General features: G+C 41.1%; 1 protein-coding gene across 1 annotated transcript; it reads right to left on the reverse strand.

Annotated features, from left to right (window-relative positions):
- Positions 1 to 1,400: 1,400 nt before the first annotated feature.
- On the reverse strand, positions 1,401 to 17,530 carry get3 (guided entry of tail-anchored proteins factor 3, ATPase). Its single transcript, XM_041177278.1, has 7 exons — positions 17,171 to 17,530; positions 14,923 to 15,070; positions 12,006 to 12,154; positions 9,955 to 10,105; positions 8,563 to 8,670; positions 6,309 to 6,509; positions 1,401 to 4,339 (listed from the first exon to the last, which is right to left on the reverse strand). Exons 1-7 carry the CDS (start codon positions 17,326 to 17,328, stop codon positions 4,211 to 4,213), a joined length of 1,044 nt encoding a protein of 347 aa, XP_041033212.1. The 5' UTR covers positions 17,329 to 17,530; the 3' UTR covers positions 1,401 to 4,210.
- Between the last annotated feature and the right edge of the window lie 325 nt (positions 17,531 to 17,855).

The following is a 17,855-nucleotide window of genomic DNA, read 5'->3' on the forward strand; positions in this document are numbered from 1 at the left end:
CACTATTTTAAAACTCAATTGGATGTGGCTCACCTAAATTTCATATTTTCTTGTCACTGGCACAATTCATGCTGGGACTCGGAATCCTCAGGGATCAGTATGCTGTTCTGCCCAAGTAGCTGTACATGTATGTACGTGCTTAGTGAATGGCATCAGACTATTTGACTAGAAGAGGGCAGCCCACCCGAGTCCATCCTCACTGGTCACCCACCCATGCGGACATTGAGGCAGAATTCATCCAAGACAAAACCTGTTGCTCTCACGGTGTCTATGACCAAAGCAACAAAGCTGCTGTTGCATTTACCCAGTAATCCACTGAGGACAATTATAGCTCATTGTTTTAAAAAACAAATTGAGTACATACAAGTGGATTAGCATCAGGCAGTCCCAATATCTCAGGGAGGCAACAACTGATTTTGTCATTGAAAAAACAAGATGCTGGAAAAGCTCAGCTGGTTTGGCAGCATCTGTGGAGAGAGAAACAAGATTCAACATTTCGAGTCTGTATGATTCTTCTTCAGAGCTGCCTTCTCCAGGGACTGATTTTGACACCTATGCTCACACTGAACCTCAGTTGGCTGGGTTCACTCTAAGCACTGCACTGAAATCACCAACGTTTCCCCTGTGTGCAGGGTTTTTAAGTCTATTTGGAAGCAGAAAACACAAGTTGGTAACATATATATTTTGTTTTCAATTTTCTGACTCATTCAGAGTTGAGGAAAATTAACTGATTTCCACTGGCCAGAGAGTCAATAGTGGGCAGAAACGTAATCACTATAATGCAGACGAGACGGGTTAGATAGTGTTATTAAACGAAAAGCTTTCTGAAATGCCCTGCCAACACCAGATCTGGAAGCACAACCTGTGAATTTTAAAAAGGCAAGCACATAAAGCTTTAGGCAAGAAATTCAATAAGGGCAGGGGGATTGTGATGAAGTGGATTGCTTTTTCAGAGGGTTGGCAAAGGTGCAAATGGGCCAAAGGGCCTCCCTTCCCTGCTGTAAAACTCCACAATTCTGCATATCTCGAGGGGGAAAGGACACAGCCACCAACCCTGAACAAAAATTTGGATGACTTCCCTCCAGAGGCACTGACCAGCAGAAGCAGCCGCTGATGGACAATGAGATGGCTGTTTTATTCTGGAGACAGGCACGGGTCAATGGTGGAAGATTCAAATTCCTTAGATGTCTAAGGAGGTCCCGTGTTGTTGTTGTAAAGATAAGCAACTTCGAAGCACCAGAAAGCAGGGTGAGGAATCATCACTCCCACATCCTTCTGTGCACTGATGCTGCAGAGAGCAAGAGTGTAACCGCCCTTACTGATCACCAGTTTGCTAGCTGCAACAGTGCCCCCTCTTCCATCAATAAAATTCCTAAAAACACAGCAACCTGCAGTGATTGTATATTTCAAGATTTTTAATCATACCCCATCTCCATCCCACAAAGAATTGTAAGCAATACAAACAATTTAATGTTTAGTTCAATCCTTGTAGTATTTCAAATTTTCAACTCATTACAGCAACTCTTAAGGAATATTAATAGCTGTTAGTGTGAAATGCTGCTACTTTAACAAGGTAGCGTTAACTTTGCTAATTTTCTTTCTTCTCCTGAAGGTGGGAGTCTGGTTATGGTCATTCGTCACCTTCCAGTATCCGGTCCCTGTGATCATTCTTCGCAGTGTCACAAGTTATTGATTCATCGAGGCATGGTCGTTTCATGCCTGATCCCACTCTCACCAGTCAGCTACAAATATGTATTTCCAACAAGGGTCGTCAGGAGCGGGGGTCCTGGCTGACTCTCTTCTCCAGCCCTACTTTCCGAGGTCGTGTGCCGGGTCTCTCCTATAACTGGGGCGAGTTCAGCCAATGTGATACAGATTGGGAACTACTCAGTTACATGCCACTTATTTGGACTCAAATGAGTTACACTGGGGGAGCCTAAACGGTCACTCTGCATTAAGTAACTTTTGGAGATGGGCTCAGAAACTAGTCTACGTATAAACAAGAAACTTGAAATTGCACAAGTCAAGTTCGTCACTTGCAGATTAGGATAAATTTACTTCTTTTTAAAAACCAAACCATTCCTCCTTATGTATCCTTCCCCCTTCTCTCTGCCCGGTCTACTGCAGTAGGTTTGGGTTGGTTAAAACTCAGCCAACACCGATTGCAATGGACCTGCCTCCCAATTGACCGAAGTAGTTTAGACAATCGCCTCAAGTGAGCAGAAGGCAGGAGATGGTTAATCTAGTACGTTAAAATAAATTTGGCATGTTTTCATTACCCTCCCTACCACAGCAGCTGCAACATTAAAACATAAATGCAACTGCAGCTTCAACTGTCACTATAACTTTTGGGGAGCTATCTGTCGGCTTACGAACTGGGTCAGAGCAGATCATTCATTCAAATTTCAGTCCCTGGTATTTGAGGGAAACTAAATGCACATTGTAGTTACTGGCTTAATGCTCCTATAGTATTTAGTCTGCTTTGTGACTTTATTAACCTTCCCAGGATTATGGACTCAAAACAAGTCACCAAAGGCTTCACAAACTACTGTTAAGAACGATCGCAATGCACACGTGCAGTGAGAGCACCATGAATAGTTCGGTGTTTATTGACTTCCCCCAAATTATGAGCACCCCCTGGCCCCAAAAAATGGTGTTGATTGTCGGGGGCGCACCAGGCACCCTTTAACGGTATTCTTGTACCAAGTGGGTATTCACAGATGTCAGATCAGTGAGCGATATCAAATACTCATTATCAAAAAAGATGTGGACCAGGAATAAGAAGCGCAGTTAATTGCCCTCATTCTTAGTTCAAAGCCAGTGTGGCCTGCCCACTTCTGCCTTGGCAGACCTCGTATTTCTTTGGCCCCTGCACTGTCCCAATCATTTGATCTTTCTGATCTGCTGTGTCTCATTATTTCAACTGGCTGAGCTACCTCAGGAGATGAAAAGACAATTGTCTTGAAAGTATACACAGTCCACTCGTAAGGCTGACCCCTAACTCATGGAAAGATCTTCAGAGGCAAGTGACCACCAACCACATCTGGCCCAGACCATGAACAACCTCAAAAAAGAGGGAATCGACAAGGGAACCTGGAAGTAGACTGCATGCAACAACAGGATCATGTCTGAAAAATACCAGGTCTGCATGGGTTCTTCATAAACCATTTTCTTCATTAAAATTTTCTTCAGATTGAAAATAAAACCTTTTCCAATTGGAAAAAACAATCCCATAAAGCACATCAACACAGGTACAGTTTGACTCAAGTGTAGGATGCAGTAAACCAAACCAAAGGCCCCACAACATCAGAACAAGCAATACCGGTTAAAAAAATGTGTATTACGTTTAAAAAATCAGTTATCTTGTCAGTGTTAGGTTGAGAATAGTTTTCTCATTGTAACCCATGGCCTGCGAGAGATAGAAGATGCAGTCAGCATGCTTATATTAAGATACCTTATGGGGGAGGTGGGTGGAATAAGGAACATGCTGATGTAACGTACATAGTATTCATTAAGAGTGCTGAAATAGTAACAAAAATGAGAACTCGTTGCCTAATATTGGGCAGTAGGCTCCCATTCATAAACAACAGAGTTCTACGAAAGAGAGTTGCCTGTGTCAAAGTGTTTAATGGGCTAGTTTCACAACGCTAAGGTCATATTCTCCAGTAGCAGCAACTGTGGAAGGGGGTGGGGTGGGGAGGGGAGGGGGAGGTGGGGTGGTCACCGTTGCTTCCTAACACAATTGCTGCACTTGTGGTAAACCATTCACTTCCTTTTGGAGGTGCTGAATTAGAGAAACAAGAAAACTATGCCACTGTGACTGAACCTCTGGATCGTAGGGGGATGCCAGAGGCTGCGTCGGGTCCTCAAGTCATGGGATCACTTGAAAGAGGATGGAAAAACATCAAGGGGGGGGGGAGTCGAAGCTTAAAAGCCATTTCCTTTAAAGTCATCAATCACAGAATAAAGCTTTAGATCTATAATGCTTCGTTCTACAACCCCCGCTTTGACACAACCTGTTGAAACCACATGTAGGCAATACAAAATCACCTCCTTAAAGTTACAATAACCAAAAAAAAAAATCTGGCCAGTACAATAAATAACATCCAAGTATCCCCTCCCCATGCTCCTTCCTACAAACGTAGTGTTAATAAATTACAAGTCTCAGATTTCTCTGCTTCAGTCTCAAAACGGAATGAGGGAAGTCTGTTCATTTACTGGGTGGTTTGTAAGGCTCAAGCAGGAGCTTAGAGAAGGTATTGACTTTGTCGGTGCCCCTAACTTCATGAGGTAACAGCGGGAGCTTCACTATGTGAAAATCTTCATACAGGTCCTCCATCTAAAAGGAAAACAAAAAGACAAGCTAAAATCATCTCATTCAAAAAAGATATTTAAGATGTAAATGGTGAACTAACCCTCATAATAGCAAGGACAGACATGGAAACATCTATGTGCTTGACACACTAAAAATCTGAAAGTACCTGGCAAGGAAGTCATTATTATAGAGCTTCAGTATTGCTGAAGAGAGAGATGCTGTTGAAGTTTTTTGCCTTGTACTCATTGGGACAGTATCGCAAGAATACCAAATCTCAATGGGACACAACAATTTATACTGCATGAGAAGAGGGTGCTGATTGGTTGGCAAGTGAACTCTGATTGGTACAGGCATTGCCACAGAGAATGTGCCAAGGAACAGTTAACTGCCAAGGTTTTTGTTTCAATTCAAACCAGGCAAGTTGACCCCAAACTTTTGTTTAGTTGAGAAAAGGGGAACAGTCATTTTCCTTGGCTCGTTCCCCATGGCGTGTGACCTTGAACAGAGTCGACTTGCCTGATTCGAATTTAAAAAGCTTGGCAGTTAATTGTTCCCTGGTGCATTCTCCATGGTAACTCCTCTAACAATTGAGTCCACTTGCCAACCAATCAATACCCTTTTCTCAGGCAATAAAAATTTGTTGTTCCCTTTGAAATTTGGTATTCTTGTCATTCTGTCTGGATGAGTACAAGACGAAAAGCTTTGATAACGTCTTTTTTCAGCATTACTCATGTGCTGTAACTATATTAAGCTGCCAGATCAGTTTCATTCAGGCAGTGCTAAAGGCTTGAACAACCAATTAAAAACAAAAAGCTTTGATTGATTCAACAATCACAAGCATCCTGAACTCACGCATCAGAAGCTAATTTTAACAGAATTAAGTACTCATTTTAAATTCATAGCTGTTGAAAACAAAGCAAAATCTGTCAGTTCATTCAACACAAAAGCAAAATACCGCAAATGTTGGAATCTAAAATGAAAACAGAAACTGCTGGAAATACTCAAGTCAGGTAGCATCTGTGGAGAGAGAAATAGAGCTAACTGTTTTTAATATTTGAGTTCGCAGCCCGGTCAGTAATTTATCTCTTTCACTTCCTCCTTGCTCTCTTCCACTCCCCTGCCAACCTCTCTCAGAATCCTTACATTTAAACTTGGATTGCATTTGCTTTAACGTAGGTGGTTGAGAGGTGATCTAAGTGAGGTGTTTCAAATTATAAAAGGGATTAAATAGAGTAGTTACTGAGAAACTATTTTCTCTTATGGGGAAACCAAGGACATGAGGGCACAATCAATGTTCCTTCAAAGCTGCTCAACCAAAGTCAGGCAGCACACATTGAACCCCTTTAAATTATCTTGCATATGCAGTCACGCAACAACATTTAAAGGGGTCACGCACTTAAACAAATATCAGGAAACACTGACCACAATCTTCAAATTTCAGGAGAGAAATCTAAAGGCACTTTTTCCACACAAAGGGTAGTGGAAATCTGGAACTCTTTCTGGGTCATTTGAAATTTTCAAGAGGGATTTAGTAGGCAGGGATATCAAGTGGAAAAGGTCAAAGGGTTTGAGGGGGGAAATAATGGAGTCAAGCTACAGATCAGCCACAATCTAAGTGAGTGGTGGAACAGGTTGGAGGGGCTGAATGACCAACTCATGCTCCGATTGGTATCTTTTACATCTTGGTTGCACCTAGCTTGAAAGACCATAAGACAAAGTAGCAGAAATTAGGCCATTCTGCCCATTGAGTCTGCTCTGCCATTCAATCATGGCTGATAAGTTTCTCAACCCCATTCTCCCGCCTTCTCCCCATAACCTTTGATCCCCTTACAAAGCAAGTCTGAACTGTGCTTAAATCCTCTCCGAAAAAGAAAATAAAAAGAAACTTGATTCACTTCAAGCATGAGGTTAACGTAGTCACAAGTCAACTGGTCACATCTTCTGTGCATAATATTGCATCCAAGTAGAAAATTCATGCCCATTATGACCGTACCTGATCTAGATATTTTGATTGGATTTTGTGTCGAGCTTCACACATCCTACATGGTTTCTCCCCTGGATCTGGAAACACCAGTTGGTTTACAATGATGTTGTGACTGTCGATTTTACACTTGGCCAACTCTTGAATAAGTCGTTCTGTCTCGTACAAGGACAGAAACTCGGCAATGCACACACAGATGAACGTGGTCTGTTCCTGTGAGAAGTAAACAGAAAAGGCCGTAGAATAGGTTTAGTAGGCAACCACCATCTTGCATCTCACCATCTGCAAAAGAAACATTAGCTTTGATTTCATACATTTTCTTTCACTTATCCCAACTTTCCCTGGTATCCCTCTTGGCTGTCAGACATGCCTCAGTCAGTAGCACACGTGTCCATGACTCAGGTGGTTGTGGTCCTAAACCAGGGTCTTGAGCACAAGGTCTAGGCCTTCACTCGTGTAGTAATGAGGGAGTGCTCCAGTGTCAGAAGTGCTGTCTTTCAGATGGTGCACTAAACTGAGCCCTTGGGTGGATATAAAAGATCCTGGACATTATTTCAAAGAGCAAGCATGTTAGCCCTCAATCATCACATTGCTGTTTTTGGAAATATTGCTGTGCGTAAATTGGCTAACATGTTTCCTATATAATAACAATCACTACACTTCAAAAGTATTTAATTGGTTGCAAGTGTTTTGGAAGGTCATGTGGCAGTGAAAGGCATAATATAAAAGCAAGTCTTTCTGCCACTCCTGCTCAGAATGTTTTCACAGGTATCATGCGTGTGGAGCCCTGCTGCTAATTTGCTGCTCCTTGTGTGTCAGCAAAAGATGTTAGCCAGAGGAACAAGACAAGCATTCCTGTCCTATTCTCATTCTCAATCCTTGCCCTAAACATCCTTTAACAAAGGAAAGTAGTAAAATCCCTGGTAGATTATTACTCACAGCTCCTCTCAAGGTTAACCACAGCACCCCACTCTATCCTAGACAAGATTAGCTAACTCAGTAGAGATTAGAATTCCCATGTTCAGTATGATTCAACAGCACACATTCCCAAGAAAGCCTGTGTCTGGCATGTATTTTCATGAATCCTATTTGGAAAATATTAAGGGTGCCTTTACAATGTTAAGATGTGAAATTGCTGGAGATGTCAACTAGTTGTAGTATTAGTGCAGTCCAGCAAAACTCTCCACTGCAGGTCTCCACCCATACTGTACCAGATTCAGGTTTAATATCAGAATTTGGATCTACACAATAACTTTCAGCTTACAGTAAGAAAATCACTAACACAATTGCTTGTAGTAAAATGTTGGAGATACTCAGTTGCTCTGCATATGTACAACATACATACACACATACTAAATACCTTTAAGCACAGAATTCACATAGCTCTAAACCTCCGAATCACTGCAATTGCTGCCAGATTTTTGAAAATAATATCTGTATAAATATTGGAGAGTGCCAGGAATTTATAGAAGAGAAATCAGTACTTTGCATTTGTACAAAGCATATATAAAAGTCAGGAATGAGAACCAAGACAAAAGATCAAATGAAATGCATTTTGGTGGTGGTGGTAGGGGGGGTGTGGAGAAAAGAGCATAAAACAAATTACAGAGTGTTGGCTGCACTTTTTACTGAGATTATCCCCTAGTAGGTGAAGACAGGTTGGGGTGGAATGTACTGCAAGTCCAAGACGCTGGAACAAAAGGAATGAGTGTGTGATGAGTGAATATGGGGGAGGAATGCTGCAGTTTCACAAAATAAAGTGCAAAATAGTCATATTCTCACTGGAACTATCTGGGTAAGAATATTTAATAGGAGTGACAGCCTAGGGGTTGCAGTACTGGACCAGCATCCCAGAGTTCATGAATTCAATAAATTCAGTAATCTTTGGGCTGCCACCAGGTTAAAAAAAAACTACTCGCAGGGATGGGGAGGGTTCCTGTCCAGTCTCACACGACGCGGTTTAATCTTAATAGCGTCAAGGCAAATGGTGACGGGCAACACATACCGATTTACCAGGCTGTGTCCCCTGTAATCTAGGAGCTGACACTAAACTTGGGTTTTTCAATGTTGTGAGGGAAGGCAAGAGAGCAAGCATGTGGTTGGTAAAGGATGCTGCATTATAGATTTGTGCACAAGGAGTTAAAAAAAATTCCACACACCAAATTGAAGATTCTGTAGAATGACGACTTCAGCTAAACCATTAAATCTCAAGTCACTACTGATCTCATGTTAAGTGAAAAAAAAAAATCAATGAAGCAGTAATTACCGGGTCTTTAAACTGTTCGCTGACTGAACGAATGACGGGTAAGGTCTCCTCTAGCTTCGATGCAAGTTGATCTGCATTCATGTCACCGAGTCCAAGCATACTGCACATCTGAAATACAGGCAATGATTAAATATGTGCACAGCTCGATCCAACAACCAGCACAAAGATTGCACTTATCACCGACAATTCGAGTATTAATTATTCATATTTAAATGTTTGCATACCATCACAGCCACCTTAATTGTTTTTATTTTAAAAGTCAATGCATGCAGCCTTATTTACAATTATTCTGAAGCAAGGTATCCTATCTAATTTTAATCCAAAATACTGCATGCTCTAACATTAAAGACTGACTTTCAAAATGCACGCTATTAAGTGTGGAAGACCACCTGTGCACAACAAGAATTTGCAGGTATCACACCAATGATTCACCAACGTACACAGCAAGATTTCACATCTGCAACAGCTGTTCAGCACCAAGATCAGCTAAACCAGAACAAACTGGATATTTGTCAACCAGTGGAAAGCCTCACCCAACTCCTGTATAAGTGTGTCACACAGGATCTGTTACGGAATAAAAACAGAAAATGCTGGAAAAACTCAGCAGATCTGATAGCAGCTGAGGAGAGAGAAACAGAGTTAACATTTCGAGTCCAATATGACTCTTCTTCAGAGCTGAGTCATAAGGACTCGAAACGTTAACCCTGCTTCTCTCTCCATAGATGCTGCCAGACCTGAGTTTTTCCAGCATTTTTCTGGTTTTATTTCAGATTTTCAGCGTCCACAGTATTTTATTTTTATCTGTTTACAGAAAAAAATTTGATTAAGTATAGTTGAGACCATTGTGTTGTATAACATCAGAGATATACAGCAGATTCCAAGGCATAAGTGATTGCTAAGTTTTACAACAACCCAAACATATGCAAGCTTCAAATAAACTTTTAGGAGACCCTGCAATTAGACAGTGCCTCAGGGGCTGAATAAAAATTGTACTTAATATACATAGACGACTCGGACTTTGTTTAATGCTTATTTCCCTTCACCTGATCTTGTTCCCTTCTCTCAGTGATTTTTTTTTTTAAATTGAATTCTGGTGCAACAGCCCCCTATTCTTTTGAAGTGACATGTATAACATAGGTATGAGGTGTTGGGAAGCTTTTTGTATACAGAGAAAATATCTATTTTTGTCCACTTTCCAGTTGTGGATACCAATGGTATACAGAGCAAGAATGCTGTCATATTTCATTTTCACCCACTTTCTAGCCCATAGAGGCCCAAAAGTACCACACCCAGCACCTTTATCTACCGTCAGAGCAACCACAATCTCATTCTTAACACCAATTTGCCTTCATTATATTGTCTAATAGGTTTCAGAGCAGATGAAGCCACTACCTGGGAGATGAAAGGGCTGATCTGGTTCTTAATCTGCATTAGTCTCCCAAGCCCCCTCTCAACGATAGTTGGAAAGTTCAGGAGTCGTAGTGTGTGCCCTGTTGGTGCCGTGTCAAACACCACCACTGAGAAATTCATGCCTTTCACCAACCTGTAAAACATGAGTTATTTAACAAAAGGCTATAAAAATTATCTGCAGCAAATGTCACGATGGAACCATATTCACCTGCAAATCAGTGCTCACAAATTCATACCCTTAAACAATTAACCGGACAGAGGTTTGAGAATCTCACCAATTCTACAGCTCTATCTTAACACGTTCTCACATTGCATCAAGACATGTAAAGGGTCCAATTTTGTAATATATAGATCTGTATCAAACATTTCACATCTATTATAATATGACCTGTGCCAATTAACATGTAAGTAGAGCCACAATAACCCACCCTGTCACTTATATGAAAGAATTTTGAGAGTCGGAGTTTCACTAATATAACACAGCTAGAATATGAGTAAGCACCTTTTTAGATTTTTCAAAGGCTGTGTTCTGGATCTAGTGAGATAAACAGTGGGCTAAGTGCTCAGCGCACAATGGGATTTACTATCTATATAGCTCTGACATTCACATTTAGCTCCAGATCAGCAAGTAGCTCAGAAGAAGTATTCCCACCCCCCTACTCCAAAACACCACATTTTTCAAACAAAAAACAAGTTATGAAGGTTAATTTAGATCGCCTGAATAAAGAAAAGATAAAATCTCCACGTCTGGCAAAGTATAGATTGCACAACAGACAGGGGATAAACACATTACGTAGAGTGTACAGAATTTATAGCATAAAAACAGGCTATTCAAACCAACTGGCCATGCAGATGTTTATGCTCCATGAGTCTCCCCTCTACGCAGCTCCCCTTGCTTCATCTAACCCTATCAGCGTAACACCCTATTCCTGTCTCTCGTGTCTATCCAGCTTTCCTATGTTCTCAACCACTCCATGTGGTAGTGAGTTCCAGATTGTAACCACTCTCTGGCTAAAGAAGCTTCATCCTAGCTGATGCAACCATAGTTAGCTCATACACAGTGCCCCTCTGCCCTTATGCCTCACCCCAAGTACAACATCCAACTCAAATGGTTCCAGGGCTTTCTTCTCCATTAGTTGGTCAGGAAATCCACTGCTCACTCTTGAAGACCGTCTTCACATCAGTTACTGCTAGTCTACACCCAGTACACATTAAGGGCCAAAGTGCATGGGAACATTTTAAGTTACCATGAACACACTCGCACCTTATCCCACAATAGTTTCTGTCTGCAATTATGGCAGTTCCTCAGATTTGCCCCTGTTCACACTTAGCAGCTCCACCACAATCCTGTTTGAAAGCCAGGGCCCTGGATTCTCCATAATTGGAGCTAGAAACCCAATTCACAGAGAAGCCACGCATAGAAACCAACATCTTATCCTTCAAAAATAAAAAAAACACCAATGATACCATTCCACCAATTTAATTCATCTAGAATACTAAAATATTACAGATTTAAATAAAGAAACAGAACTGCAGCTTAAATCAGATCTCTCAAACAAAGTTATCTCAACCTTCTATCTTTTGATGAAAATAAGGCTGTACAACTTTACATATTTTTGGGTCCAAGTATTTCCTGGAATTTAGATGGTTAAGGGGCGATTAGATCGAAGTTTACGATATTAAATGAAACACTTAGGATAGAGAAACTATTTCCACAGCTTAGGGAGCCTAGGACGAGGGGGCATAGTCTAAAAATCAGAGCCAGACCTTTCTGGAGTCAAATTACACACAAATTTTACGAGCAGAGGGTGGCAGAAGTTTAGAATGCTCAAACAGAAAATGGTGCTAGATGCAGTGTTAATTTTAAAACTAAGATTGATAGATGTTTTTGTTAATCAAAAGTATTTAGGGATATGGGACAAAGATGCATAGAGTTAGGTCACCGATCAGCATGGTCTCACTAAATGACGGAACCGGCTCAAGGGGTTAAATGGCCTCCTTCTGTTCCTATCTTCCTTTCCCTTTTACATTACCTCATGACTTCGGCGTAGCTCATAGCTTCATCGATGCCTGGGAACGCACTCATCGCCTCCTGCATCATCTTCTTACCCATGCTCAACATATTATCTTCCTCAAAAAATTCATCAGGTAATTCGGCCACTCCCAGGCTTGGATCGATTTCCTGCATGAGGAAAGGGTAAAGCCACAACAAACCTAAGTGTGTTCATCCTCAGAATCCAATTTCATACAGGACACAAAACTCCCAAAAGCTGCTTTTCCACCCCCCTCCAAACGGCAGGTAAGCTGAAAACCTTTTACTGCCAAAGGTCCTATCCGACACATTAGCCTAGTTTTCTCATTCCAACAATTCTCTGCTCTGTGACATTCCCAGAAACGTATTCTGCCCAAATTTTTTTAATTACTGTATAAATCAGAGCTAATTTAAACACAAGGCAACGACTTGCACTTTTACAGCACCTTTAAGTGTCAAGAAACACAAGGCACTTCACAAACAAGCACAATAAAGCTGACTTTGAGCTGAAAGAAAGATTAGCGGGCATGGTGTAAAGTTTTGTTCAAGAGAGGGATTGAGAACGTAGAAATAGAAGTAGACTATTCGGCCCACCTAGCATGTTCCAATGTCCAATCAGATCATGGTTGCTCTGGACGCCAATTCCACTGGCCTGGCTTTAATGCATTTACCTAATAAAAATCTATCGATTTCAGTTTTAACAATTTCAATTGACCTAACATCCACAACCTTTTGAGAGAGAGGATTCCAGATTTCTAACACACATTCTGTAAAATCAAAAGGGCTTCCTGAGTTCACATGTGAAGAACGTATTAGAATACTCCTCAATATTTTAAAATCTAAAGGATACAAGCCAAGTTTATGAAACTTTTTTACCCTTAAGCCCCAGTAACAGGGAGGCGGTGGCATAGTGGTATTGTCACTGGACTAGTATTCCAGGGACCCAGGCACAGCAAATGATGGGGTGTAGGAAATCGGAGATAAACAAGGGGTCAGAATGAAGGAGTGGAGTGTTTCTGGAGGTTTGTAAGGCTGGCCACCCTTAAGTTGTAAGCATACGCTGAATGTATAATTCACTTATAATCCAGATTGGTTGCTTTGAGGGAGATTTCTATTCATGTTTCATGCATAAGTGTGCCTGCAAACAAAGATACCTAGTCAAACATGGGAAATTATTTTGTAAATCCAGCTGGACAGATATGGCTTGATAAAGTGCACTAGACAAATAGCAACCTGCATTCAAGAAGCTGAATCATAATAAAATCTTATCCTATGTTAGAAGCTGAATCATAATAAAATCCTAACCTACATTAGGGTTCAAATCCCACCACAGAAGATGGTGAAATTTGAATTCAATAAAAATCTGGAACTAAAAGTCTAATGATGACCATGAAACCATTGCCAATTATTATAAAAACCCATCTGGTTCACTAATGCCCTTTAGGGAAGGAAACCTGCCATCCTTACCTGGTCTGGCCTACACATGACTCCAGACCCACAGCAATGCGGTTGAATCTCAAAAATGCCCTCTGAGCAAAGGATGGGCAATAAATGCTAGCCTATCCAGCGACGCCCACATCCCATGAATGACTAAAAGAAAAACATTCCAATAAATAAGCACCCCTTCAAGGCAAATATATCTTTCCTTGAGCGTGGAGCCCAAAATTGAACTCAGTTCTCGGATGGGGTCTGACCAAAGCTCTGGAACTGTTAAGCTGTTTATTGTAAGATGGAGGATTTCAAAAAGGTGAAGATACAATCACAGGCATAAATACTTAAAACACATCTGTATATAACAATTAACTTATTTTCAATATTACTACAAGGTGCAATTGTCTAGTCACGTACTTAACTCCTCTGAAAATAAATAAATACAGATAGGATTGTATTATGATTCAGCTTCCTGAATGCAGGTTGCTATTTGTCTAGTGCACATTATCTAGTCATATCTGTCCAGCTGGATTTTCAATACAATTTCCCATGTTTGACCAGGTATCCTCATTTGCAGGAACACTCTTGCATGAAACATGAATAGAAATCTCCCTCAAAGCAGCCAATCTGGCTTATAAGTGAATTATACATTTAGTGTATGCTTATAGCTTAAGGGTGACCAGCCTTACAAACCTCCAGAAACACTCCACTCCTTCAGTCTGACCTCTTGCTTATCTCCCATTTCCTACACCCCAATATTCGCTGTGCCTTGAGCTCTGGAATTTCCTCACAAATTTCTTACCTCCCTTTCCTCCTGCAACTCTGACTAAGCTGTTGATCACCTATCTTAAAATGTCCTTTTTTTGTCTTGGTATTAACCTTTGGCAGATGGCAATCAAGTGAACTGGCTAGATCAAACCCGCAGAGCAGGTAGCTGACTTGGGGGAAATTGAAATTTGAATTAACATCTGCTGAGAACAGTAATTGAGGCCAGATTCCTTTCTGAGGAGACCTTAGGATTTTTATAAACTGGTGTTGGTTAGCATGGGTAAACCATGAGCTATACCAGAATGATCATAAAGGGACAGGGGCAGCAGTGGTCTTTTCTTGCTCAAAACATTATTTTTATTTTAATATAAAACTGTCCTCCCAATCAGATTTACCACTTTTGCAGGTTTGAAAGCTGCAATATTGTTAAGGATTGCTTTGGCATTCAGGCTAACTGCAGCACGTAGACACGTTACCAAATGTAATAGTCGAATCTTCTGTGTAACAGATTTGAATAGCACTCTTACTACAAAGTAGCTGTAGCATTTTTCCCCTACTGACTGTTCACATATGGAATCTCTAACTACAAAAATTACAGCAACATCTGAATTATCAATTCTTGGTTTACTTCATTTGCTTTGCTAAATAAATGATTTGAGCCACATACACAATATTTAATTTGTACTATTTTATTCTGCATTGCTTGTAGTTGTACTTACCATAGCAAACAGATTGTCATAGCCTTTCACTTTGGTTGGTACTTTGGAGAATTTCTGATCAAATGCGTCAGAGATATTATGGGCTGGATCTGTAGAAATGATCAGCACACTCTCTCGAACCTCCGCTAACTGCACGGCCAAGCTGCAGCTGTTTTGGAGAACACATTTACAAATTAGGTACAACTATACGAAACATTAAAAATGATCATTGGAGCAAGATCTGAGAGAGGTCCTCATATATTTCTTCCTTTCTTCCCACAGCACATGTAGCTTGCAAGATTGAATAGAGACAACACTCTATACTGAGTGATTTTGGTGCAATAATGGAACACAAGAGAAAAGGATCAGGCGTGATTTTAAAAAATATATATTCATTCATGGGGTGTGGGCATTGCTGGCTAGGCCAGCACTTATTGCCCATCCCTAATTGCCCTTGAGAAAGTGGTGGTAAGCTGCCTTCTTGAGCCATTGCAGTCCATGTGGTGTAGCACCCACAATGCTGTTAGGAAGAGAGTTCCAGGATTTTGACCCAGCAACAGTGAAGGAAGTGATATAGTTCCAAGTCAGGATGGTGTGAGACTTGGAGGGGAGCTTTCAGGTGGTGCTGTTCCCACATATCTGCTGGCCTTGTCCTTCTAGGTGGTAGGGGTCGCAGGTTTGCAAGGATCTGTCAAAGGAGCCCCAACTTGTAGATGGTACACAATTCTACCACTGTTAGCTGTGGTGGAGGGAATGTTTGTGGATGAGGCGGCAATCAATTGGGTTGCCTTATCCTGGATGGTGTTGAGCTTCTTGAGTGTTGCTGCAACTGCACTCATCCAAGAAAGTGGAGAGTATTCCATCACACTGCTGACTTGTGCCTCGTAGATGCATATAGGCTTTGGGGAGTCAGGAGGCGAGTTACTATCCACAAAACTCCCAGCCTCTGACTCACTTTTGCAGCCAATGACACTAGCTCCAATAATCCTCAGTACCTCAGCGAACACTGCAACAAATGGCCCTGGTCCCCTTTTGCTATCAAATCACCATCTAAGAGAAAATGAAGCTGTTATTCCTCAAATCTGGCAACCAGCACAACCATTGAAAAGCTTTGAAAATAGCACAAGCACTGATAAGCTTTGAAAGTGAACATTTTACACAATCCCCATCATTTTCCTTATGAAGTTCACCATTAATAACAAAAACAAGATGTTAGGTCAAGCAATTTTTCCCAATTCAGATTTGGCAAAGCAACCCTTTAACAGGAAAAACTAAGGGATAAGGTTTTTTAAAAAAATACATCCTATCAAATGAAACTCGCTCAAAAAAAAAAACTTTAAAAATAATCCAATTAAATTTTGCCACAATTTTCAGCAGTTGGGAAGACAAATAGGATATTTAATGCAAGGAGATAAAAGGAGTATACAAGGATAAGGAAGTCTCGCTGAAATTGTACAGGGCTTTAGTGAGGCAAAACATGGAGTTGTACAGTTTTGGTGTCTGTACCCAAATAACAACACAGGTTCAGTAGATCAATTCTCAGGATGAGGGTTGAACCATGTGGGCAGGTTGAGTAGAATGAAATGTGACTACACTGAAATGTGCAAGTTACTTAGGGGGCTCAACAAGTTAGATGCTGAGAAGTTGTGCTGGAGTGTGCAGAACTAGGAGCTACAGCCTCAGGATAAGGGGTGAATCATTTAAGACTGAGGAGAAATTTCCTCACTCATAGGGTGGTGAATCTTTGGAACCTTGAGAGCAATGGATTCTCAGTCCTTGAGCATATACAAGACTGAGGTTGATAGATTTTTGAATTCTTAAGGGAACCAAGGGTTGGAAAGTAAAGTTGATATAGAAGATCAGACATGATCAAACTGAAGGACAGAGTAGGATCAAGAGAATATAGAGTCCAAACCTACTCCTATTTTCTATGTTCAACATAATATGAAAAATGACATTTATATGTACGCCATTGCCTGTACTGTAGGATAGTGTATTAGTTTGTAATTGTAATACAATCTCAATTCAACACTACCCTTCCTATAACCCATCCAACAGTTCCCAGCTGAATTCGTTCAGCTCTTTTTCTCACTACATGACTGTTACACGCTTGCATGTTTTTAACCCGAACATATATGATTTTTCCTTAGATGCAAGTTGAAGTGCAATTCAATCTATGGGGATGCGAACGTGTTCCATGAATAAAACACTACTGGGAAGGAAAAAAAATGTGAATAAAATGTTGGGGTAGCTCCCTCCCTGCTTTTACCTGCAGGTGGTTTTGCCCACCCCTCCTTTCCCACCCACAAAGATCCACTTGAGGGACTTCTGCTCGATGATGTTAGCCAGGGTGGGCTCCAGAGGCTCCACGTCTATGGCATCCTCAAACTCCTCGTCCATCGCCGCCGCCGCCGCCGCCGCCGCCATCTCCGATAGAATCACGTGAAGGAGGGGAGGGGGCGGGCCTCGAACTTCCTCCCTTTCTATTTATTTATCGATAATTTAAAAAAGACAACCGTCCTGAACATCTAACAACTTTTAGTGCCAGTGACAGCCGGGAAGGAACATCGGCCGACAGGGTTTTACTTTACATTACAAGCATTCCTCACACCACGACCCCTCTCCATCGTCAACGCTGATTGGTGCGGGCCTGGTCAGTAAAGTACGTTCCAATTGGTTAGGCTACAATATAATCAAAATCCTATTTTAAAATAAATAACTTTACGCTCCACGATTATTAAAATTAAACTGTTCATTTTTTAAGTAATTAAAATCTATTTTTGATGCAGCACTGTTTAAAGATCCGTCATGCTTTGCGCCTTTCTGTTGGCCAACCTTTTTTCACGTTTAATTACCGCCAAAACTTTTGCCCAGCCAGCATATCAAAGTTTTTATTTTTTGACAGTAATGGGTCGGAGCCGTCCTCTGTCTTGTTTAGCGCGCATTCAAAGAAA

This window comes from Carcharodon carcharias, chromosome 30, assembly GCF_017639515.1.
Source record: "Carcharodon carcharias isolate sCarCar2 chromosome 30, sCarCar2.pri, whole genome shotgun sequence".
Classification (NCBI taxonomy): Eukaryota; Metazoa; Chordata; class Chondrichthyes; order Lamniformes; family Lamnidae; genus Carcharodon; species Carcharodon carcharias.